Below are 22539 nucleotides of genomic sequence, written 5' to 3' on the forward strand. Positions count from 1 at the left end.
CGGCGCACTGCCGTGAACTGTGGTGTACGTGGCAGCCACGGCTCAGATCCTGCCTGGCTGTGGTGGAGGCCAGCAGCTGCCCCTCCTAGCTGATCCCTAGCCTGGGAACTTCCATGTGCTGCAGGCGCGGCCCTAAAAAACAAAGCAAAACAAAACAAAAGCTGATAAGAGGATAGAATTCCAGAGAGAGATAAATGCAATGTGAGAGTAAAGCAGGAAAGGCAATGTGATGAAATGGGGAGCTTTCTAGGGAGGGTGGCCTGACCCCCCCTTGATCCTGTTATGTGGATAAAAAGGTTCTCTCTGGTGAAGGAAGAAGCTGTTAGGAATTAGCGTTTGCTCTGGCAGGCCCCTTGCTAAGAACTTTAAGCGGATCATCCCACTTGAACCTCCAGCTCCCTGAGGTAAGCGTCATCAGCTCCATTTTTACCGGAGAGGAGGTTAATCCGAAGCTCGGAAAGGCCCGGTGCATCCCCAAGGTCGTTCGGCCAGGAAGGAGCTGAGGGGAGTTTGCGCTGAGCTTACGTCTCAAATCCAAAGAATGCGAAAAGGCCCCCTCAGAGGTGGCCGAGACCTGGAAACCGGGAGGCTTCCTGCAGAGGCAGAATTTTCTAGTTCACCAAGCTGAGCGTTCCGCGGGTGGGGGGATGTCAGGGGGACAACCCCTCACCGCATCCCCAGAGCCATGCACTGCAGGCGTGAGGAGGGAGCGGCGAGCCCAGGGGACTCCACCTGCAAGAGCCCCGGAGGCCGCGGGGACTTCCTGTCAGGCCCCTAGTGACCGCCTCTTGGGGCTACACCTCCCTCCCGGGCGAAAGGCAGTGACCCTTCCTTTTATAGAGGCGAAAACTAAGGCAGACCAGCGAGGGCCGTGGGTGCCGGGACTGGGGTGTGGAGCTCTGTCGGTGTCCGAAGGTCCCTCGGTGTCCTGGGAACCAGGCGGGAGGGCCCCAGGAGCAGGTTCCGATTCCGCGTGGTGCCTCAGCCCCTCAGGCACACGGCGCAGCCAACCCCGCTCGGAGTCAGCGCCCAGGTGGCTCCGCGCTTGCGCAAGAGCCCCGCGAAGCAGGCGGGGCGGGATCGGCGACGCGCACGCCCGGACGTTGGGGGCGGAGCCCCGGCAGATTGGGCTCCTCTGATAGGCTGTCTCGGAGAGGCGGCGGGGTAAGAGGCGTTCCTGGGCGGGGCCTCGAGGCCGGTTTGGAATTTTTGGCGCGAGCTGGCTCCGCGCGCGTTCACGGGCCGTTCCCCGTCCAGAGAGTCCTCCCCGCCAGTGTGGGGAGCGGTCCACCGAAGACCCCGGCCAGCCTGATCGCTCAGGGGATCCCCGCACCCTCAGCAGACCGGAATCCGGGACCTCGCTGAGCTGCGCCCCGCCCACCCGCCCCAGGTGAGCCCATACCCTGCCCTGACATTTCCAGGGCGGAACAGCTCTCCCCACTCTTCTGCTTCCCTCGCCAGCATCCCCTTGTCCCCTGACAGCCCTTCCCCGGATCTGCCTCAGTCTCAACCCCCTCTCGCCCCCTTGCACATCCCCCTCCGACAGCCCCACCCCTCCCCTTTCTTGCCCTGCCCCTCTGCTAACCTCTCCCTGGCCCAACCCTGCCCCGGGCGGCTCCACCCACTTCCTCTCTCGAGGCTCCTGCCCCCAGACTGCTCTTGTCCTACTCCTTCTGCAGCTTCCCTGACCCCTTTCTTTTGGGACCCCTTGCCCCCAGCGACTGCTCCCCATTGAGTCGTCCCTCTCCAGGAAAACCCCCACAGACCTGTCCCCTGACAGCTGGTCTGCTCCACTCTGTTGGCCAGGGTTTGCGCCCACGGAGGTGACTCAGCTGTGGCCCTGCCCAGGAGGAACTCACAGTCTAGTGCAGTGGACCGTGCTCAGCAGATGTGTCCAGCCCAGTGAGAGGGTGAGGCCCCTGAAAGCTGCAGAGGTCGTCGCGGCCTGGCCTCCGCTCAGGACCACCCTGGATTCACCCGGAGCCCCTGCTCCTTCTACCTCCCCTGTCCCACCCCCAAAGCTGTTTGGCCATGCCAGGGGTGCTAGAACGTAAGTGACAGTGACATTGCGATGTTTTGAGAATTGGTTTAAGATGCGGGTGCCCAAGGTCCCCAAATGTCCTACGTCTGGGCCTGGAGTCTACGCCTAACCAGCACCCTAGGAGATCCTGACACCCTGATCCTTCACTTTGAGAAACTCTGGGATGGCAGAGCAAGGGTCCCCACAGGCTGTAGGGTGAGTCTTAAATGCAGACCTCTATGGGGGGGGGGTCCCCTGCCTCCCCCTCTCACTCTCCCCAGCACTTACCCCCCTGCTGGTTATGGAATCTTTTTTTTTTTTTTTTTTTTGTCTTTATTGCCATTTCTTGGGCTGCTCCCGCGGCATATGGAGGTTCCCAGGCTAGGGGTGGAATTGGAGCCATAGCCGCCGGCCTACGCCAGAGCCACAGCAACGCAGGATCCGAGCCGTGTCTGCAACCTACACCACAGCTCACAGCAACACCGGATTCTTAACCCACTGAGCAAGGGCAGGGATCGAACCTGCAACCTCATGGTTCCTAGTCAGATTCATTAACCACTGAGTCAGGGCTGGAACTCCAGGGTATGGAATCTTTTGATACACTGTGGCTTCCTCTCAAAATTGGACTCCTCTCGCATTTTTTCCCCCTCTTGTTTTTCTTTCAATTATGACATTATAGAAACACAGTAGCCCGCTCTGCCCCAACACAGAGTTGCTTATACCCATGGACCACTGTATTTTGTGTGTTCTTTCAATTACTGCTCAGAGCTTTATGTAACAGTTATTGAGGGGTCTGCATGCCAGGCGCTACACTAAGCCTTCCATGAAGTCGGCATTATAAGTCCACAAATCCCTGAGGCCAGGTGTGTTTTGGAATTCAAAGTGTCTCTGATTTTATTTTATATTTTATGTCTTTTTAGGGCTGCACCCGCGGCATATAGATGTTTCCAGGCTAGGGGTCGAATCGGAGAGGTAGCCCCAGGCCTACACCACGCCACAGCACTGCCAAATCCGAGCCGTGTCTGCAACCTACACCACAGCTCACAGCAACGCCAGATTCTTAACCCACTGAGCAAGGCCAGGGATCGAACATGCAACTTCATCATTCCTAGGCGGGTTCGTTTCCTCTGCGCCACGTCGGGAACTCCTATACTGTCTTCTATATTACATGATTAACTTTACTGGTGCTCTTTCTTTTTCACGTAGATTTGACTTACTCTTTGGGATCACAGGCTTTCAGTCTGAAGGGCTTCCTTTAGTGTTCCTTATAAAACAGGTCTGCTAGCAATGAATTTTTTCTGTTTTTGTTTATCTGCGGATATCTGTTCTCTTTTTTTACCTTTTTTTTAATCTTTTTTTTTTTTTTTTTGTCTTTTTTGTCTTTTGTCTTTTTTTTGTTGTTGTTGTTGTTGTTGTTGTTGCTATTTCTTGGGCCGCTCCCGCGGCATATGGAGGTTCCCAGGCTAGGGGTTGAATCGGAGCTGTAGCCACCGGCCTACGCCAGAGCCACAGCAACGTGGGATCCAAGCCAAGTCTGCAACCTACACCACAGCTCACAGCAACGCCGGATCGTTAACCCACTGAGCAAGGGCAGGGATCGAACCAGCAACCTCATGGTTCCTAGTCGGATTCGTTAACCACTGCACCACGACGGGAACTCCTAATCTTTTTTTTAGGGCAGCACCCGCAGCTTATGGAAGTTCCCAGACTAGGGGTCAAGTCGGAGATACAGCCGCCGGCCTACACCACAGCCACAGACATGTGGGATCCGAGCCACCCACATCTGTGACCTACACCACAGCTCCCAGCAATGCCGGATCCTTAACCCACTGAACAAGGCCAGGGATCGAACTTGCAACCTCATGGCTCCCAGTCAGATTTGTCAACCATTGCGCCACGATGGGAACTCCTGAGAGTGCCTTCAGGCTTGAACTTTTCACACTCTGCTTCTCATCAAGTCAGTGTTTTGCAGGGAGAACTTTGGAGCTCTCTGTTTTATGACCTCTTCCCTGGGCAGGATCCCCAAGCCAGAGTTCTGGAGCGGGGGGCAGGGACAGTGGTGCCTCGGAGTGGAGGCAGTAGCCCCTGGCCTGCCTGGCTTGCCTCGCCCAGGGTGGAACCTTCTCCCTAGGAATGAGCTGAGACTTGAGCCGTGGGGCTTCAGGATTGCCAGCCCACTGGAGCTGCGTTAGAGCTTCTGAACATGGGCTGTGAACGGGGCGGGGGGCGGGGGGGGGAGCTCAGCCTCTGCCACATGGAGCTGGAAGTGAATCTCCACTAAACGAGCCTCAGCACCTCAGCTCTGACAAAGGAAGCGAGAAAGAACCTTGGAATTCAGACGTTCTTTTTTACTCTGGCATCAGAGAGAAGGGATAATAGGCTTGTCCTAGGAATTCCTACCGTCTGCTCCTGGAGGAGGTTGGATTATTTTAGGGCCAAACAAGGCAGGGGTGTGCACGCCGGTGCTCTGGCTCCAGAACTTGCTTGGTTTCACCTGTCTGGACCATGGGAGCCTCCAAGACCTGTCCCCATAGTTTTCAGGTTTTGTATCTAACTCCCAAGGTGCAGACGGCTGTGCAGAGGTGTAGACATGAACACCTTTTCCCGGCGGGAGCTTCTTGTGCCCGCGGCCACCAGGTCTAAAGCAGAGCACGTGGGGGTGGAGGGGGCAGACGCAGCTCTCTTCTGCAGCCTCTTTGGGGCCACAGGACCAGGCACTTTTGAATGACGTGCTTTCTATCCTCTGCCCTCAGAGGCTCCTGTGCTGGACATGCCTGTGCCTGCAGAGGGCACCCCGCCGCCCCTGAGTGGCACCCCGGTCCCGGTCCCAGCCTACTTCCGGCACGCAGAACCTGGCTTCTCCCTCAAGAAGCCCGGGGGGCTCAGTCGGAGCCTCCCACCCCGGCCCCCTGCCAAGGGCAGCATCCCCATCAGCCGCCTCTTCCCTCTTCGGACCCCGGGCTGGCACCAGCCTCAGCCCCGGCGAGTGTCGTTCCGAGGCAAAGCCTCTGAGCTCCTGCAGAGCCCTGGGTACGACCCGAATCGGCCGGAGTCCTTCTTCCAGCAGAGTTTCCACAGGCTTGGCCGCCTAGGCCACGGCTCCTATGGAGAAGTCTTCAAGGTGAGTTGGGGGGTCCCTCCCCTGGCCGCGACAGGACAGTGTCTTGGGGAGCCTGTTGCCCTTGTCTCCCCTGCCAGCCTCCCCTCAGTGCTGCATTTGGCTGCCTTCACATAGGCCCCTCCGGGGCCCCCTCAGTCCGCACTCCCCCTTGTCCAGAGCCTGGCACACCTCCCGGTGCCTCCCGGCTACCCTCTCCTCCCAGCCGGTGCCAGCCATGCTGGGGGGCTTGGCAGCTCTGCCCGGCCCCCTGGAGGCCCCCAGCAAGCACGCAGGCCACGCACACATGCCCCCTTTTTGTTTCTTAAAATATATTTTCCCATCACATATATTTCCTTTAAAATGGTAGTTTTCCTTACACAAGTACCACCTGAAGACAGTTTTGTTAAAAAGTACAAACATAGGCGCCTAGGTCAGCTCTCCTTCCTGGAGGAAACCGGGTTGCTTCTCAGGTACAGAGACGACCCCATCTACACGCGGCACAGCAGCTCACACCGCCTGCAGTGGCCTGTAGCCCGCTTTTCTCACTTAGTGCATCCAGGGCATCCCGCTGGGTCGGTACCTAGAGCCCTGCCCTGCCTCTTCCCTTGCCGGGGAGCATTGTCCAGGTCTGCTCTTACACGTGCAGGGCTCTCCGAGGCGGGTGCCAGGCCGCACGTGTGACATCGTGACAGAATCTGAGTGCTCTGGGCCCCTCCCTCGCAGGTGCGCTCCAAGGAAGATGGCCGGCTCTACGCGGTGAAGCGCTCCATGTCCCCATTCCGGGGCCCCAAGGACCGGGCCCGCAAGCTGGCCGAGGTCTGCGGCCACGAGAAGGTGGGGCAGCACCCGCGCTGCGTGCGGCTGGAACAGGCCTGGGAGGAGGGCGGCATCCTGTACCTGCAGACGGAGCTGTGTGGGCCCAGCCTGCAGCAGCACTGCGAGGCCTGGGGTGCCAGCCTGCCCGAGGCCCAGGTCTGGGGCTACCTGAGGGATGCCCTGCTGGCCCTGGCCCACCTGCATGGCCAAGGCCTGGTCCACCTTGACGTCAAGCCTGCCAACATCTTCCTGGGGCCCCGGGGCCGCTGCAAGCTGGGTGACTTTGGGTTGCTGGTGGAGCTGGGTGCATCTGGAGCCAGCGAGGCCCAGGAGGGAGACCCGCGCTACATGGCCCCCGAGCTGCTGCAAGGCTCTTACGGGACAGCGGCCGACGTATTCAGGTGAGGGCTGGGGACTGGGGGGGTGGGGAGAGTCAGCAGAGGGATGCCGTCTTGGTCCAAGGTCAGGCAGACTTGGCTTTGGGCCGGGAGACACTGCCCCCGACAAATGGAGGTCTTACCCTTTAGTGGAGGGGAGTCTGGAGAGTTAGGCCACCAAAGCAGCGCACCCTCGTGAGCTTCACCCATCTCAGCGCACCTCCATGGGAGGGATGGGAAGGAGCCCAGCCGATTAAGGGACTGTCCCCAAGTCCAAGGGCAGCAGCAGTGAAGCTAGGACTGGGCCCGGCACTGGGTCCCACGGTCCCCGCTGGTAACCACGTCTCTGCCTCTGAGAGCAGTTCCAGCCGCGTCAACAGAGGGCCAGTCCCGGTTCCTTTCCCACCTTCTTGGGGGCAGTCTGGGGCTCTGCCTTCTGTGTCCTGAGGTCAGCCCAGCCCCTCCTCTGTCCCTGTCCCAGTCTGGGCCTCACCATCTTGGAAGTGGCGTGCAACATGGAGCTGCCCCATGGTGGGGAGGGCTGGCAGCAGCTGCGCCAGGGCTACCTGCCCCCCGAATTCACTGCTGGTGAGTCGCGGGCGAGGCTCTTGGGTGGGAGGGACCCAGGGGCTCAAGGCCCAGTCCCTCGAGATGTGGCCCTGCCCCGGGACAGGCCTGTCTTCTGAGCTGCGGTCTGTCCTCGTCATGATGCTGGAACCTGACCCCAAGCTGCGGGCCACAGCCGAGGCCCTGCTGGCCCTGCCCATGCTCCGGCAGCCACGGCCTTGGAGCGTCCTGTGGTACATGGCCGCTGAAGCCCTCAGCCGAGGGTGGGCCCTGTGGCAGGTAAGCTGGCAGAGGTGGCAGCCTGTCCTGCTCTGTTCCCTGGCCCCAGGGCCTGCCCAGCCTCCCTCGGCCCCCTGTTCCCCACAGGCCCTGCTCGCCCTGCTCTGCTGGCTCTGGCACGGGCTGGCTCACCCCGCCAGCTGGCTGCAGCCTCTAGGTCCGCCGGCCACCCCGCCTGGCTCGCCGCCCTGCAGCCTCCTCCTGGACAGCAGCCTCTCCAGCAACTGGGATGACGACAGCATAGGGTGGGTGATGGCTCGGGCAGGCAGCCAACCCCACACCCGAGGCCCAGGCCCCAGCCCATGGGCATCAGTGGTGAGCTGGGACCCCTCCCGCCAACCTGGCCCCCACCCCCGCAAACAGGGAATCAGGGCTGGTGGGGGTGAGGCCTGGCTCGGTCTGAATGCAGCTGTTTCTTCTAAGCTGGGTGCCTGCAGCTAGGCTGCACAGAGCAGAGTGGGACTGGCCACCTCTTGCTCAGGGTGCTGCCATGCCAGGGAGCAGTGCCCGGGCCGCGGTGCCTGCTGGGAAAGGCAAGATGGTGCAGCCCCCACCCCCGCAGAGGCTGCCTGTCCCCAAGGACAGGCATCATCCTTCCTCTGGGAGGAATCCCTTAGTCCTGGTGCCCGGTGGCCAAGTGAGAGGCTGTAATTAAGAACCTCCTGCAGAGGAAAAGCACGCGGCCCGGCCCGGCCCGGCCCGCAGACAGCTCGCAGGGGGAATCAGGTCATTAACCCCTTCCTGACAAAAGTCACCCCATGGCCCTGGGGACACATTATAGAGGACTCAAATGGACAGATGAGCTGCATTTACCATCAGGTCACTTCACAGCCAGCCCCGTCAGAGCCCACGTGCACTGAAAAGGGGCAGAGGTGGCCTTCGAGTGCGGTCAGCTAGATTAAGTGCTTCTTTCAGTGGGCACCACCCTTTCCCTGTCGGGCTCCGAGGCCCCTGCCAGCTGCTCCCACCTCCCAGGCCCTCCCCACCCGACACCCTGCCTGTCTTGCCCGCCCCATGCAGGCCCTCGCTCTCGCCGGAGGCCATCCTGGCCCGGGCCACTGGAAGCACGTCCACCCCCCACGGTGGCTCTCCTGCCCCCCGGAGCAGGTACGTGCTGAGGTGAGCAGGGCGGGGTCCTGGGGAGAGGGCGGGGGCGCTCTCGGATCCCAAGAGTCACTTCGCTCTTTTCTTCCCCCCCCCCCCACCCAGGGATGCTCTGGACCTAAGTGACATTGACTCAGAGCCACCTCGGGGCACCTTCCCCGCCTTTGAGCCTCGGAACCTCCTCAGCCTGTTTGAGGACTCACTGGGCCCCAGCTGAGCCCAGAGGCCCAGGCTGGGCACTTTTAACCTTTTAGCCCCTCCCCTCCATCCTCCTGGAGCCTGGGGTCCCTCTGGGAACTCCAGGGGTCCCTTCTATCTGGCCACATCTAATAAAATGTATCTGAATCTCGGGAGCACCCAAGCCCGCTTGCATGGCAACACGGCGCTGCCTGATGTCGCCTAGGGTCCAAGGCGCCCGGGCCGGGCGGAAGCTGAGCTCTGCCCCAGGCTAGAGCCGGGAACCACACGGTGTGTGGAGCAGAGATTTCCTGAGTGGGCACGTCCCTGGCAGGCAGGTCAAGCTGTCAGAGCACTCAAGGAGGAGCGTGGGCCCTCAGCCCAGGGGTCCCCGGGGCCAGGGCCATCCCACTGTTTATGTCTCTGTGCCCGTGGCCTAGAAAGAGCAGCCGCCCTCCTGTCCCTCAGTCCTGGGATAAGAGGCTAGTCCGGCCACCCGGACCCCTTGCTCCATAGTCCAGACAGAAGAGAGGCTGGACAGGCGAGCCTCTGGCTGCTGGGAGGGCTGGCGTGCCGGACGGAAAGACAGGTCAGGAAGGATGGGCTGGAGGCCGGGCCATATCCAGGAGGGGCCTTAAGCAAGGATCCCAAACGTCAGAGCAAGGCATGACCCCAGAGCCCCTTTGGCCCAGGCCTCACAGGTCACAACTGAGGCTCAGAGAAGGAGAGGTTTCCTTTCAACCCACACAGTAAGACGGGACCCTGGGAGAAGGCAGGAGGGGGGAGCTGGAGCTCCAAGGTGTGGGCAGAAGAGGTCAATCCATGGGGAAGAATGGATGAACGGACGAGGGCTCCCACTAGGAAGTTCTGTTTGCTGGAAGCATCCCAGCCCCTTGCAAACCAGCAGAGGAGGGAAGCATGGAGCCGCTGGCCCTAGAAGACCGGGCAGACCAGCATGGCAGGTGGGAGATGGCTCAGTCCGGGGGGCAGGTGTGGTGGGCGGCCCAGAGCAGGTCGGGCACGACACCAGCGTGCAGCTGGAGGATGGAGCCCACGCTGAGCAGGTGCATGATCTGGTGTGAGTTACCCCAGTAGTCGAAGCGGCCTGGTCCCCAGCGCTCTGGCAGGCGGGCCACGTTTACGAGTCCCCCAAGCAGGGCCAGCGCATCCATGCGCAGGTAGCAAGGGAGGGAGCCTGGAGCCCCAGAGCCCAGCCCCACTCCCCGGGCCCCAAACACCAGGAGGCGGGCACCAGCCTGCCAACCAAAGGCGCGGAGCCGGGCACTGGTGGAGGGGGCGGTGAGGGCCCGCCAGCCAGCCACACCCGACAACACGGTGTAGCCCACCAGGGCAGCTGGGCGCAGCCAGGGCCTGCAGGCCAGGGTGCAATGGATGATGGGCAGGGCCCCTGCACAGAGGAGAGAGGTGGGAGAGGGCACGTCAGTCTGGGGGGGTCCACCTGCTCTTTTGTATCTTTCAGTCTTTTTTTTGCTTTTTAGGGCCTTGCCATGGCATATGGAGGTTCCCAGGCTCGGGGTCGAATCGGAGCTACAGCTGCCGGCCTACGCCACAGCCACAGCCACGCCAGATTGGAGCCTCGTCTGCAACCTACACGACAGCTCATGGCAACGCTGGATCCTTAACCCACTGAGTGAGGCCAGGGATCGAACCCACAACCTCACAGTTCCTAGTCGGATTTGTTTCCGCCGAGCCACAACGGGAACTCATCTTTCAGTCTTATTGCTTCTTGCCGTTTTTATCTAGGGCTCCTGTGAGTGGACCCGACCCCCAGCTCCCATCCTTCGAGCCCCCCTCCCTCCCCCCCATCCCTTGGCTCACCGAGAGTGTTGACGAGGCAGACCCCACACATATCCAGGGCAAGGAGCCGGGTGTACACAGGGCTGCCCCCTTTGTGGCACATGAAGAGGTGATAGAGCACAGAGCCTGCAGGGGGTGCCAGGCAGGCCACACAGTGTGTGCCCCACAGCCAGCCATCCTTGCCCAGATGACCCCAGGGCAGGGTCATGGGCAGCAGCACCAGGAAGCCCAGCAGGGCCAGCCCTGGGGAGGGAGACAGGTTTCCGTGAGACACCTTCAGCGCTGAGGACAAGGCACGTCCTCAGCCCACAGCCTAGAGGTGATACGAGGGGGATGAGGGCAGGCAGGTCCCGAGGGGGATGAGTGCAGGCAGGTCCCGACAGGTCTGGGGGCCAGTGCTGGGCAGGCCCTGGGCTTTCAGCAACTTTATTTATTTCTATTTTTATTTTTTGCTTTTCAGGGCTGCACCCGCAGCATATGGAGGTTCCCAGGCTAGGGGTCCAGTTGGAGCTACAGCTGCCGGCCTACACCACAGCCACAGCCACACTAGATCCGAGCTGTGTCTGCGACCTACACCACAGCTCCCAACAACGCCAGATCCTTAACCCGCTGATCGAGGCCAGGGCTTGAACCCGCAACCTCAGGGTTCCTAATCGGATTCGTTTCCGCTGCACCACGGCAGGCACTCCTGAGTAACTTTATTTAGCAGAGTTCACAATAGTGCTGGGAAGGGAAGACCAGTATCCCCACTTGACAGGTGAAGAAGTGGAGTAACCTGCCCCAGGTGACTTGAGCAAGTAAGCAAGAGAAGCAGGACAGAGCCCAGAGCGCTCAAGCTGCTCCCACCCCTGAAGCCACACCACCTTCACAAAGCAGGGGGACCCCAACCGCTCCCCCCAACCTGCCTCGGGGTATCAGCAGAAGCCAGAAGGAAGCACGACCTCAGGCTAAGTTCTGAGAAGGACATGTGGGCATTGATAACAGATCCCAGGGCTGCTTGGCTTGCTCCTCCCAACCCCTGTGTCCTCTCCTCTCCACAAGTGACCAGACAAACGGAGGCTGTGGGCCTTTTTGTCTTCTAGAAAGGGGTGAGGCCAGGCGAGGGAGGGGGCAGGGCAAACCCTGTTCCGTCTCCTATCAAAGCACCTACAGGGAGAGCTCCACTCGTCCCAACCCAGGCCTCCAGGACCATCCCTACTGCTTCCAACAGGCACTTTGGCGTTGCTGTCCCAGGGGTCAAAGGTCAGCAAGGCAGGCCGGGGGCCCTGGCTGCCCATTCTTGGCAGGGTCTAGCCAGGCCACAGTGCCCCAGGGGGCAGGTACCAAGGCTGAGCCCGGGGCACTCGGGGCCCCTCTCTGCGCGGGGGCAGGCCAAGGACGGGCAGGGCTGTGTCAGCACAGCCCAGCGGGGCAGTGGAGGAGGGGCCTGGCGCCTGCTGGGGGAGGAAGGAGCCACCACCAGGCGGAGCCCCGCCGCTGGGCTGCTGCTGCGGGCAGGTGGGGGCGGTAAGGCGGCTGGGGCCTAGCTTCTCCTGGGCCCCTGCTCGCCAAAGTCAACACCCATCTCCTGGACAGGTGCTGCCGGGGGAGGGTGCCCAGGGCGCAGGGATTACGGAGGGGCGGGTCTCCAAGATCCTTCTGCCCAGGGTTCAGAGGGATTAAGCGGACTAGGTCCCCCACTCTGCTTCCCTCGCCTGCCCTGGGGGCCCCACTAGGGGAGCAGAGGCGGGCAGTGCCATTTGGGACAATGGCAGCTTTATCATCGCGGCTCCTGGCCGTGCCAGGGCCCAGGCAGCCCAGGACCTGGGCACTGGGCCTCTCCTCGGCCTTCAGGCCCCCGGGCGGAGCTGCCGCGGATTGGGGATGTGGGGCGAGGCTCACCGTGCGTGTAGATGTTGCCCAGCTCGTTGTGCATGTAGAAGAGGCTACGCAGGCATCCCGAGCCGCTGCTGGCCGGCCGGTAGCCGGTGAGCACGAACTTGTTGAACTGCAGGTGCGGCGGCGAGCTGGCCCAGTCCAGCAGGCGCGGCCCGGCCAGGAACGCCATGGCCCGGCCCGGCGCAGTCGGTCTGCGCTCCTCTGGCCGCCGGGTCTCCTCCTCAGTAGGGCAGAAGCAGCAGCAGCAGCGGGAGGCTCATCACGGCGCCCGCCCACCGCTCAGGGCTCGGTCCGCGCAAGCGCCAGCGCGGGGAGGGGTGGTCCCGGCCCGCGCCCCTCGTGCGTTGCGCAAGCGCGAGCCCGGCAGTCCCACGCCAGCTGGGGGCCCGGGACGCGCCGGGCGTCCGAGCGCAGTGCGGCCCGCTCGGCCGGGACAAGAGCTCTGCAAGGACAGCTCGCGGCGGCGGCAGCGGCCAATCGTCCCTCCGCTGCCCGGAGGAAGGGCGCGGCGGGACGCGGGAGGGGACGGCAGGCTCCGCCCCAGCTGCTCGCCCCCGCCGTCCCGCCAGCGTTTCGCGCTCTGGGCTCCTGACGTCGCGGCTGCGAGGGCCAATGGGCGCGGCCGGCGGGGAGTTCCTTCTTCTCGGCCTCCCAGGCCTTCCTTCACCTTCTTGGCATAATATATGCGATCCCAGTCTCATTTGCATGGGCTCCCTGTTGTACTGGGACTCGACGTTCTGGGTCCCGGTGGCTCCGCCGCAGTGACCCTGGCGCCTCGCGTCCCCTCTCAGTGCGGGCCTGGGCTTTCTGCCGGATCCCCAGGTCGACTCACCCTTGGGCATTCACCCTCCCGGGTACGGCCCCGTCACCCAGCCCCATCCCATAGCCCGGGCTCTGTCCAAGGTGCTGCCGGCCCGGGATGTTCGGACCGGTCAGGTCTAGAGCCGGCTCGTCTCCACTCCGCGAGTGATCTCTCCACCCGTCTGACTTCCCCGGAGCGCAGCAAGGCCCGCCGAGATGACCGGGCCGCCACGGGTGTGCCTGACGAGCTCGGAGCCCTCCAGAGAAGCCCTGTTCTTCCAGCCGGGCTTCTTCGATCGTGGGCTAGGCCACACTCACTTCCTCCTGTTAAAGCCAAGGCGCACCTTCCGCCCCGCCTTAGGATAGGCAGGAAACGGGGAAGAGCGATGGCAGGAGGCCAGGAGAGAAAGGTCGTTCCCCACCAGGGTTCACCCTAAATCAGGTCAGGAAAACACACCTTCTGCTCGACCCTGCTAATAACCGGTGCCCACTTCCTCCAGGGCTCCAGGACCCCTCCTGCTCACCCTTCAGTCTCCAAGCATCTTCGGTCCTTCGCATTCCAGGCGGCTCCATGCGTGGAACGCCCTTAATTTGCATGCACACAACCAACATTGGCACAGCACCCTCACTGACATACCTCCTCCCACACACAAGAACTTGCAGAGCTCTGTACCCAAATAGGTTCTTTATTCAAAGTCAATGGCTTTTGACCACTTTTGTTGACCTTTCAGAGTTCACTTGGGGCAGCAGTCCAGACCTCCCCAAGAGGGGGTCTTTGAGGTTTATGAGGAAAACAGCCATACTCCTCTTGCCCTTTGGCCTTGACCATCTGGACCCCCCGAGAGTCAGGCCCAATTCCCAGTAACAGCACCAAATGCTTCCTGTCCGACATCCCGGTCTCTCAGAAAGGACTAGAGGCCGAGCTGCCCTCAATGGAGCAAAAGGCCAAGGTAGACAGAGTGTGGCAGGAGTCCATCCCGCTGGAGGAGGGTCCAGGGGACCCTGAGAGTCCTGAGTCAGAGAGCAGAGATGAGAGAGCGCAGGGAACTCTGGCTGGAGGCACTCAGGGGCCGGTAACTCGCCGTCAGACTCTCAACCTGGGGGTCCCCAGGAGGAGAGGGCAGGGCCACCCCTTGAGGCCGGCGGTACCAAACGGCCCAGCTTCTGGCGGGGCCCCCGGAGGGCCCCAACGCTGGGGGCTCTTTACCGGGAGCCAGCAGGCAGGTCCTAGAGAGGGAGCAGACATCAGCTGAACCCTGAACCAATCTCACCTCTAGAACCTTGCTTCACCAGTGATCACGCACGGTTCCCTGTGTGGACCCAAGTACTAGTCCCTCAAGAACCCAGGACTGCCTTCCAGCCCCGTTCCCCTCGTGGGCCCCAGCTTCCCACCAGGGGCCCCGCGCCCGGAGGCACTAGAGCGGAGCGTCAGGCACCCGGCCGGGTCCGCCCTCAAGCCCTGCCCTAGAGCGCGCACCGGCCGCGCAGCAGGCGCAACAGCCACAGCAGCAGCAGCAGCAGCACTGAGACAGCCGTCACCGACGAGAAGACCCGGGCTGCGGGCACACGAGTGCGGTGAAGACAGGGCTTGAAAGGAGCTGCTTCCCACAGTCCCTCCTACCTCCCACGCCCGTCTCACCCCCCATCGCGGCCTCTGGAGCCCTAGGCCGGGGGCTGCAGCTCACGTTGGCCTCGAGGGGCACTGCGGGGGTCTGGGCCGAGCCCTTGGGGGGCTCCGGGTCGTCCGCAGCATCCTGCAGCCCTGCGGAGAGGGGTGTGAGGCAGGTAGGCGGGGGAGTGGGCCGAGGGGGAACGGGGCGGGCCTCACCGCGGTAGGTGAGCGCGAAGCCCTGCGCGTGGCCGCGCGCATCGCTGTGGAAGGTGAGCAGCAGCGCGGCGGCGCGCAGGCGCAACGGCCCGGGCGGCGGTGGGCGGGCGCCGTCGAAAGCGCGGAGCAAGTTCCCGGAGGCGGCGTCGCGCAGCTCCAGCCGGTCTCGCGGGTCGGCCAGCTCGAAGAGGCGGAAGGTGAGCTCCAGCGCGGCGCCCGGCGGGCCCAGCGCCCAGCTGCAGTTCCGGTCTGGTCCGTACTCGTCCGGGAAGTCCGGGGAATAGACGACGCCCTGAGGTGCCGTCCAGTTCCCCTGGCAGGAGCCCACCGACACTGCGGGTGATACGCGTGGTCAGAACCAGCAGATCCGCGGGCTCCTCCACGGGGCGGGGCTCTGTGTAGAAGCCCCTCCCCTTCCGAGCTAGGCCCGCCCCTGCCCCATCTTCGGGCCCCGCCCTCCACCCCAGGTGCCATCTAGTCCTCCACTGCGGCCTGGTCCAACGCCTTCCATAGGCCCCACTGTTAAACCATTAATCCCCCCCTGTCAGGTCTCATCCTCAGTTAATTCCTTCCTCAGGTCCCAGGGCCCCTGATGCCCCAGGTTCAGCCCAGTCCTCTCTTCAGGCCCCATTCTCAACCCAATCAATTAATCAACCTACTGCCATCCCTTCCCAGATTCTGCCCTCTACCATGGCATTGCATGAGTCTCGCCCAGGCCCTTCATCCCCGCCCATTCTTCACCTTCATAGATGCCCAGACGCCCATCGCCACCACACAGCTGGCCTGGGTGGCCGAAGCAGATCTGGTCACAGTCGGTGGCCGGAGCTGGGCGTCCCCGGGCCAGGTCACTTTCGGAGCCACAGAAACAGGCATAGCCAGCCTCCACGCCCGCCAACTGGGAGCACAGACTGGGTGACCCCCGAGACAGGGGCTGGGGTGGGGCTGGGGTGGTGGGAGCCAGGGGTCGGGGTTGGATGTGGGAACTGGACTGGAGGTTCAGAAATCAGTTTCAAGGTTTGGCGTGAGAGTTGGACGTTGATTTGGGTTCTGAGGTCAAGGTCAGGGGTCGCTGATCTGGGCAGGCAGGCAGTACCTGGTAGCCCTTCATGCGGCAGAAGCGAAGGCACACCTGGACCGTGAGCTTTGTTGAGGTGCCGCTGGGGCCGCTGAGGGCCGGGGGTGCCCCTGAGTCCATGAAGCAGCCCAGGTACCCAGGCACTGAGGGGGGCAGCACAGTCAGGCTCCAGGTGGTGCCTCCAAAATGCAAACTCTGCCCAGGCAGCCTGGCCCCTCCCTTGTCCAAGGTGTCCAGCTCTCACCCGTGTCCAGCCCGGCCCACTCACTATGACACGTGGGGATATCACAGTAGCGCCAGTAGATGCCCTCCTCCGTCTCTGCCACATAACACCATGGCTGCACGTCACCGTCTGGGTTACTGCGGGTAAGGGAGACGTGGCTGGGATCCTCCCCTCCCCAAACCAGCAAATTCCAGGCCCTGATCCACAGTTTATTTGCAAAATGGCCGCTGCATGTGTTAGAGCAAATTCTGGTTTGTCCCACCAGATGGATTGTCCAGTGGATGGTGGGAAGTCATAAAAGGGGCCCTGGGGGCTGATTTTAGGTCTTCAGCTGTTGGTAGGAGGTGATCTCATATACGAAGGACTTTGAGGCCATTTGTAGTATTTGTGCCTACCCAGCATGGGCCTTGACCATGCCCCTTGCCTTAGAACACTGCCTTTTTTTTTTTTTTTTTTGCCTTTTCTAGGGCCGCTCCTGTGGCATATGGAGGTTCCCAGGCTAGGGGTCTAATCAGAGCTGTAGCCAGCAGCCTACGCCACAGCCACAGCAACACTGGATCCGAGCAGCGTCTGTGACCAGGCAGAGCTCACAGCAACGCTGGATTCTTAACCCACTGAGCGAAGCCAGGGATCGAACCTGCAACCTCATGGTTCCTAGTCAGATTCGTTAACCACTGAGCCATGACGGGAACTACAGAACACTGCTTTAAAGAAGTGATGAGCCCTAAGCTTTGCTGTTCATCAAGGAAGTGTCCTCCTGCTCAGCTTGGACCCTGACGCTTCAAACGCAACTGGGGCCCTGAAATCCCAATCCCTCGGTCCCCGCTAGTAGATGCCTCTCAGAGAAGCTGTATGTTCACGGCCAGGCCCCTGACTCCAGGGGGTGCCCTCTGACTAGGCTCCTGGCTCTCACGGACGCCTGGAGTGACCAGGCCTGCCCTGAGGCTCTGCAGAAGTTAAGCGCCTAAGGCCCCACTCAAGTCAAAAAAAGCTCTGAGAAGCCTCCTGCATCGCCTCACTGAGGCACGGTCCCCAGGCCCTCGAGGTGGCCCCTGGGCCCGCCCAGCGGGGACCTCGGCTCCGCCCATGCCGAGTCCCTGCCCCAGGCCCAAACCGGCCACAGCGCACCCCGCCCCGTCCCAGTGAAGGCCCCGCCCCTCGCCCCGCCCCTCACCGACAGAAGTTGTGCGCGCCCAGCCCCCAGCGGCCTTGGGGGTCGCTGGCGCTGCTGTAGCTGTGCTGCTGCGTCTGGTCCCAGTAGAGGCACGGGCGGCCGGCCCCACGGGGGCCGGTGCGGTTCTGGTGGCCGCGGTAGTCGGCACCATTCACCTGGAAGCACTCGGACAGGCCTGCATGGCGACGGCGGGGTCTGGGGAGGTTTGGACCCTTGCCCGGCATCCTCACCTCACCCTCCCACGGTAACTCCCGCCGGGATTCCCAGCCAGTGCCCCCGGCGCCCACGGGGCCCTCGGGCTGCTCAGCTGTTCCCACCACCTGCTCTGCGCCCCACCCCCCGCCAGCCGAAGGACTCAGGTTCTGTGCGCGGTGGCCGAGAAGGGAGTGGTGACCTCGGCCCAGACGGCTGGCGGGGACTCACCTGGGCTGTGCAGGCTTCCCGCTGAGGCTCCGCCTGGCGGCAGCAGTGGAAACAAAAAAAGGAGGAGGAGGCCCTGAGGAGCCTGTGTCCCCATCACCCCCAAACAGCGAGAGAGGTCGCCCAGGCCCGCAAACGGCCTCTGTTGCCCCCGGGGTCGCTCTGGGCTCTCCCAGGCGGCCTGGGGGGCGTTGTCTTCTGACGGTCTGTCCTCGTCCCGCCCTGGGAGGCGCTCTCCGTCGGGGTGGAGAGAGCTCCCCGGGGTATTGGTCTCCAAGGTGTCTGGCCTGAAGACGTCTCTCTGCCCCGGCCCCTGCAGGGGGTCTCCCTGGGGCGTCGCGGGGGGCGGTCTCTGGCCAGGGGCGGTCGACTTCTCTGCCTCTCAGGGCTGCGGGTCTTGCCTCGGCTTCCTCGCCCGCCCCCTCCCGCTGCGCCTCGCTCTCTGAGTCTCCCTCGCCCAGGTCTCTAACGCGCTGGCTCCTGCCCCCCTCGCGTCCTTCCGCGCGTCCCTCCCCCTTGTGTCCCTCCCTCCCTCCCTCCCCACTCCACCCCCCGAGGCCGGGAAGCCCCGCCCGAGACTGGAGCGTAGGCAGCAGGTCCAGACGCCTCCCACGCCCGCCCCCCATCTCCGGGACCCTCCAAGTCCCCGCGCGCGCCTCCCCGCCCCTCCCCCTCTCAGGGTCGGTGACGCTTCTAGTGGAAGCCGGTGGAGGAGGACGGGCCAGGCTGATGGACACAAGGACCCCAAGCCGAGAGATGCAGGACCCTCTCCCGCGGCCACACGCCTGGGACAGCCCGGGACCTCCAGGTCACAGACACCCTTGGATGAAGGGCACGCATGCACGCATTGCCACTCAGTCACCCGTTCATGGCGAGACGCTCTCACGCACACCCTCTTTCGGAGCTTCACGCCCCTCCCTCCCCAGGTCCCGAAGCCTCCGGCCTGAGGACGTGCCCCTCCCTGCCCCCGCCCCGCCCGACAGGCTGGGAAGGTGGACGCTCCGTCTCGGACAGGCAGGGGCAGCTGGTGTCTGGGGAGGAAGGCAGCTGCGCCCCTGGTCCCGGCCTGTCCCCTCCTCTCCCTCTCTCCCTGGGACCCCCAGCCCAGGCTCGCCAGAGCCATCCAAGCGCGGTGGAATTCCCCCAGCGGCCCCCCCTCAAACCCGACGGGGTGGGGGAGCAGGCCCGGGCAGGCGTGGGGGGAAATTCCCCGCCCCCTCCCCGGGGCCCGACTCCTCCGAGTCCTCTGATCTCCCAGCAGCGCCCGCCGCCGGCTGCCCCCAGGGCTTGGGGGGAGGCCAGCGCAGGTGCGTGGGAGGGCGGGGACCGGGAAGGAGCTGGGTGATGACGGGGGCGGGGGGGCAGAGCGGCCCCGCCTCTCCCAGATGTCCTGCCCCTCAGTCCAGCCTCCCCATCCCTTGCCAGGCCCCCCACCAGGCCGTCCAGCCTGGATCTGCTCACCCGCTGACACTACCCGCACTCCGCCGCCTGCCCACCCCCGCCCCAAATGGGTGGCACAGAGAAGATTCTAGAAAGGCCAAGGTGTCATTGGTGGTGATGGAACCCGCGAAGACTTCGAATCCAAGTTGGTGCCTCAGACACAAGCCCGGGGAGGGCCCGTGTGTCTGGCAGGGGCAGCATTCTAAGGGTCAGTGCAGGGTCACCTCCTGGGGGAGCCCTCTCAGCTGCCAGGCTGGGCGGGATTGGGCTGGCAGCTCCCTGGCCCTGCTGAGCACCAGATGGGGGTCTCGCTCACCTGTACAGGCTAGCCCAGCCAGGGACCGCCTCAGGAGGGACAGTTCAACCCATCACCAGGCCCCCTTCCCCTTCCACTGTGAGGGAGCTCAGGGGCTGCCTGGCTCCATGGCCTCGTCCTGGGCTTGGGCCCAGGGAGAGCATCCTGAAGCGGTAGGTGTGGGCCATGGCGGGGGAGACGGGGGTGATGGGGAGCCTCCCTTCCAGGGATCACCTGAGGAGAGGGCAAGGTGGGGGACAAGGACAACCAGGACCCCTCATGCAGAACTGCTGTCAGCAGCAGGGAGTGGAGGAAGAACCAACTCCTTCCCTGGCAGGAGGGTGGACCAAAAAGGACTGCCCGTCTGGTCCCATGCATGTGGGTGCCCATGGCCAGCCTGGCCTCCTGCAAAAGGGGGTGAGAGGGACGGGGTGCTCAGTTTCAGGACGCAGGCACCAAGATGAGGGGCAACGTCCAGTCCTCAGTGGCTCAGGGAGCCTCAGGCTACAGAAGGCCTGGGCTCTGGCCCCCACCACTTCCGGGGAGGCAGAAAGGCTGCCTGCTCGGCGGCCCACAGTCCCAGTCTGGTCTCACTGCGATGGTACTGCTGTTGTGGGAAGGCTGGTTTCTTTTTGTCTTGCGTTTTAGGGCCGCAGGTGTGGCATATGGAAGTTCCCAGGCTAGGGGTTTGAATCAGAGCTGCAGCTGCCAGCCTACACCACAGCCACAGCACCCCCAGATCTGAGCACCGACAGTGACCTATACCACAGCTCACAGCAATGCCGGGTCCTCGACCCACTGAGTGGGGCCAGCGATTGAACCTGCATCCTCATGGATACTGGTGGGGTGCGCTTCCGCTGAGCCACAACGAGAACTCCAAGGGCTGCCTTTCTACTGCCTGGCCCCTGTCTACTCCTGCCTCTTTGCTGACTGGTTCCTCCAGCGCCTGCATAAACAGCTGGACTTCATTTCCCTGCTGCCCTGGGCTTTGGCGTAGCCACAGGGCCCAAAGGGGCACAGGCGGGAGTCATGGCTCTCACTCCTCAGTAATCTAAGCAAGGGCAGTGATCAACAGCATTAGCACCACGGGGCAGCTTGTTAAAAGCAGATTCTCATGCCCCACCCCCAGAGGGCTTCATCACAAACTGCTTTTTTTTTTTTTTTTTTTTTTTTTTTCTTTTTTAGAGCTGCACCTGTGGCATGTGGAGGTTCCCAGGCTAGGGGTCAAAATCAGAGCTACAGCTGCCAGCCTACACTACAGGCCCAGCAACGCCGGATCCAAGCCATGTCTGCGACTTACACCACAGCCCATGGCACCGCCAGATCCTTAACCTACTGAGCAAGGGCAGGGATTGAACCCGCAACCTCATGGTTCCTAGTCAGATTCGTTAACCACTGAGCCACGACAGGAAGTCCCCAGCCTCAGTTTCTGTTTCCTGGATGGAGAGGATGGATGCCTAGGACCCAGGGGAGGGTGGAAGGAGCCAGATTCCCCAGGGACCCAGTAGAAGGTGCCCACCCACCAGAAGCATCCACGCTGGACTCTGCACGAGCGGAGGTGAACGTCTATGTGTCAAGCCACTGAGATGGGGGGAGGGGTCTGCTTGCCAACAGTGGCGGGCACATCTTACCTGGATCGTCTTCCCACCCTCATTCAGTTCTTGTCTCCAGGGCTGGTTCCTTCTGAGAGCTGGGAGGGAGCATGCTCCATGCCTCTCATTTAGCTTCCGACACCTCGTGTCCATCAGTGGCATTCCTGGGCTTGTAGAAGCCACCAGTCACCCCATCTCTGCCTTCATCTTCACGTGGTGTCCTCCCTGTGGGTCTGTGTCCGACGTGCCCCTCTTTCTATGGACACCAGTCATGTTGGATGAGGGCCACCTACTCCAGCGTGACCCCATCTAAACAATCACGCGAAGACCTCTGTCCAAATAGGGTCACTAGGGGTTAGGACTTCCACACATGAATTTGAAGGGGGACACAATTCAATTCATAACATCTCTTACTTATTTCTAGTCCCTTTTCTATCCTTGCTGTCACCTTCCTAGTCCATGCCACCACCAAAATGTTTGAGTCCCCCAGAGTCACATGTTGAAATCCTAATTCCAATATGATGGTATTGAGAAGTGGTGAGGAGTCCCCTGGTGGCTCAGTGAGTTAAGGATCCAGTGTTGTCACTGCAGCAGCCTGAGTCACAGCGGTGGCCCAGCTTCAATACCTGGCCCAGGAATTTCCACATGCTGTGGGCGTGGCCCAAAAAGAGTGGGGGCCTTTGGGAGGGAATTTGGTTAGGCTGGAGCCCTCATGATGGATAGTGCCTTATGAAAAGAGGCCAGGAGTTCCCGCTGAGGTGCAATGGGATTGTTGGCATCTCGGGAGCGCTAGGACGCAGGTTCCATCCCAGGCCCAGCACAGTGGGTTAAGGATCTGGCATTGCCGGGACCTGTGGTGTAGGTCACAGACCCGGCTCAGATCCCAAGGGGCTGTGGCTGTGGCCGGCAGCTGTAGCTCTGATTCAACCCCTAGCCTGGGAACTTCCATATGCCGCACCTGTGGCCCTAAAAAGCAAAAAAAAAAAAAAAAAAAAAAAAAAAAAAAATCGCTGGCCCTGGGAACTCCATATGCTATAAGACAGCCAAAAAAATTTAAAAAGAAGAAGGGGGAGGAAGAGGAGAAGCAGCAGCAGCAGCCAGAAAGTTAGCTGGGAAGAGATCCTCACCAGAACTCAACCATGGCCACACCCTGATCTCAGACTTGCAGCCTCTAGACCCAAGAAATAAATACCTGTTGTTCAAGCCTCCCTTCCCCCATCCATGGTATATCAGGGCAGCACAAGCCAACCAAGAGCCCTGGAGTCCCCCCAATTCTCCCAGCTCCAGAGGAAGAAACCCCATCAGCCTTGACACATATGGATAGAAACGGGCAGAGGCAGTGCCTGCTAATGGGTCTAGGGTGTCTTTTCAGGGTAAAGGAATGTTCTGGAATTAGTGGAGATGGATGCCCTACTATGTGAATCCACTAAGAGCCATTGAATCATATACTTTGAGTGGCTGGATTGTATGGGATGTGGACTATGTCTCAATAAAGCTGTTCCTGAAAAAAGAACCAACTAGGCAGTGTGGCACTGGTGGCCCTGACAGCTGATGG

The 22539-nt window shown here is 62.0% G+C and overlaps 4 protein-coding genes across 13 annotated transcripts; 1 reads left to right on the top strand and 3 right to left on the bottom strand.

The window, feature by feature from the left end:
- Window positions 49-1732, bottom strand: LOC110260113. Its single transcript, XM_021088381.1, has 3 exons — window positions 1713-1732; window positions 861-1403; window positions 49-593 (listed from the first exon to the last, which is right to left on the bottom strand). Exons 1-3 carry the CDS (start codon window positions 1730-1732, stop codon window positions 323-325), a joined length of 834 nt encoding a protein of 277 aa, XP_020944040.1. The 3' UTR covers window positions 49-322.
- PKMYT1 (protein kinase, membrane associated tyrosine/threonine 1) lies at window positions 1175-8617 on the top strand. Of its 8 annotated transcripts, none has more exons than XM_021085616.1 (9): window positions 1175-1390; window positions 1807-1910; window positions 4774-5141; window positions 5844-6337; window positions 6795-6901; window positions 6987-7159; window positions 7247-7404; window positions 8180-8266; window positions 8369-8613. In XM_021085616.1, the coding sequence occupies exons 3-9, from the start codon at window positions 4791-4793 to the stop codon at window positions 8478-8480; spliced, it is 1482 nt and encodes a 493-aa protein (XP_020941275.1). In that variant the 5' UTR covers window positions 1175-1390; window positions 1807-1910; window positions 4774-4790; the 3' UTR covers window positions 8481-8613.
- On the bottom strand, window positions 5433-12680 carry PAQR4 (progestin and adipoQ receptor family member 4). Its single transcript, XM_003354640.4, has 3 exons — window positions 12140-12680; window positions 10280-10501; window positions 5433-9848 (listed from the first exon to the last, which is right to left on the bottom strand). The coding sequence occupies exons 1-3, from the start codon at window positions 12303-12305 to the stop codon at window positions 9415-9417; spliced, it is 822 nt and encodes a 273-aa protein (XP_003354688.1). The 5' UTR covers window positions 12306-12680; the 3' UTR covers window positions 5433-9414.
- KREMEN2 (kringle containing transmembrane protein 2) lies at window positions 13607-18161 on the bottom strand. 3 transcript variants are annotated; one of them, XM_021086733.1, is made up of 9 exons: window positions 17661-18161; window positions 17238-17412; window positions 16109-16200; window positions 15859-15983; window positions 15507-15660; window positions 14766-15098; window positions 14577-14699; window positions 14415-14493; window positions 13607-14164 (listed from the first exon to the last, which is right to left on the bottom strand). In XM_021086733.1, the coding sequence occupies exons 1-9, from the start codon at window positions 17752-17754 to the stop codon at window positions 13954-13956; spliced, it is 1386 nt and encodes a 461-aa protein (XP_020942392.1). In that variant the 5' UTR covers window positions 17755-18161; the 3' UTR covers window positions 13607-13953. The 3 variants fall into 3 exon arrangements, with proteins under 3 accessions (XP_020942392.1, XP_020942391.1, XP_020942393.1); XM_021086732.1 differs by having other exon boundaries at window positions 14577-15098; XM_021086734.1 differs by lacking the exon at window positions 14415-14493 and having other exon boundaries at window positions 14022-14164.

This window comes from Sus scrofa, chromosome 3 (assembly GCF_000003025.6).
Source record: "Sus scrofa isolate TJ Tabasco breed Duroc chromosome 3, Sscrofa11.1, whole genome shotgun sequence".
NCBI classification, from domain to species: Eukaryota; Metazoa; Chordata; class Mammalia; order Artiodactyla; family Suidae; genus Sus; species Sus scrofa.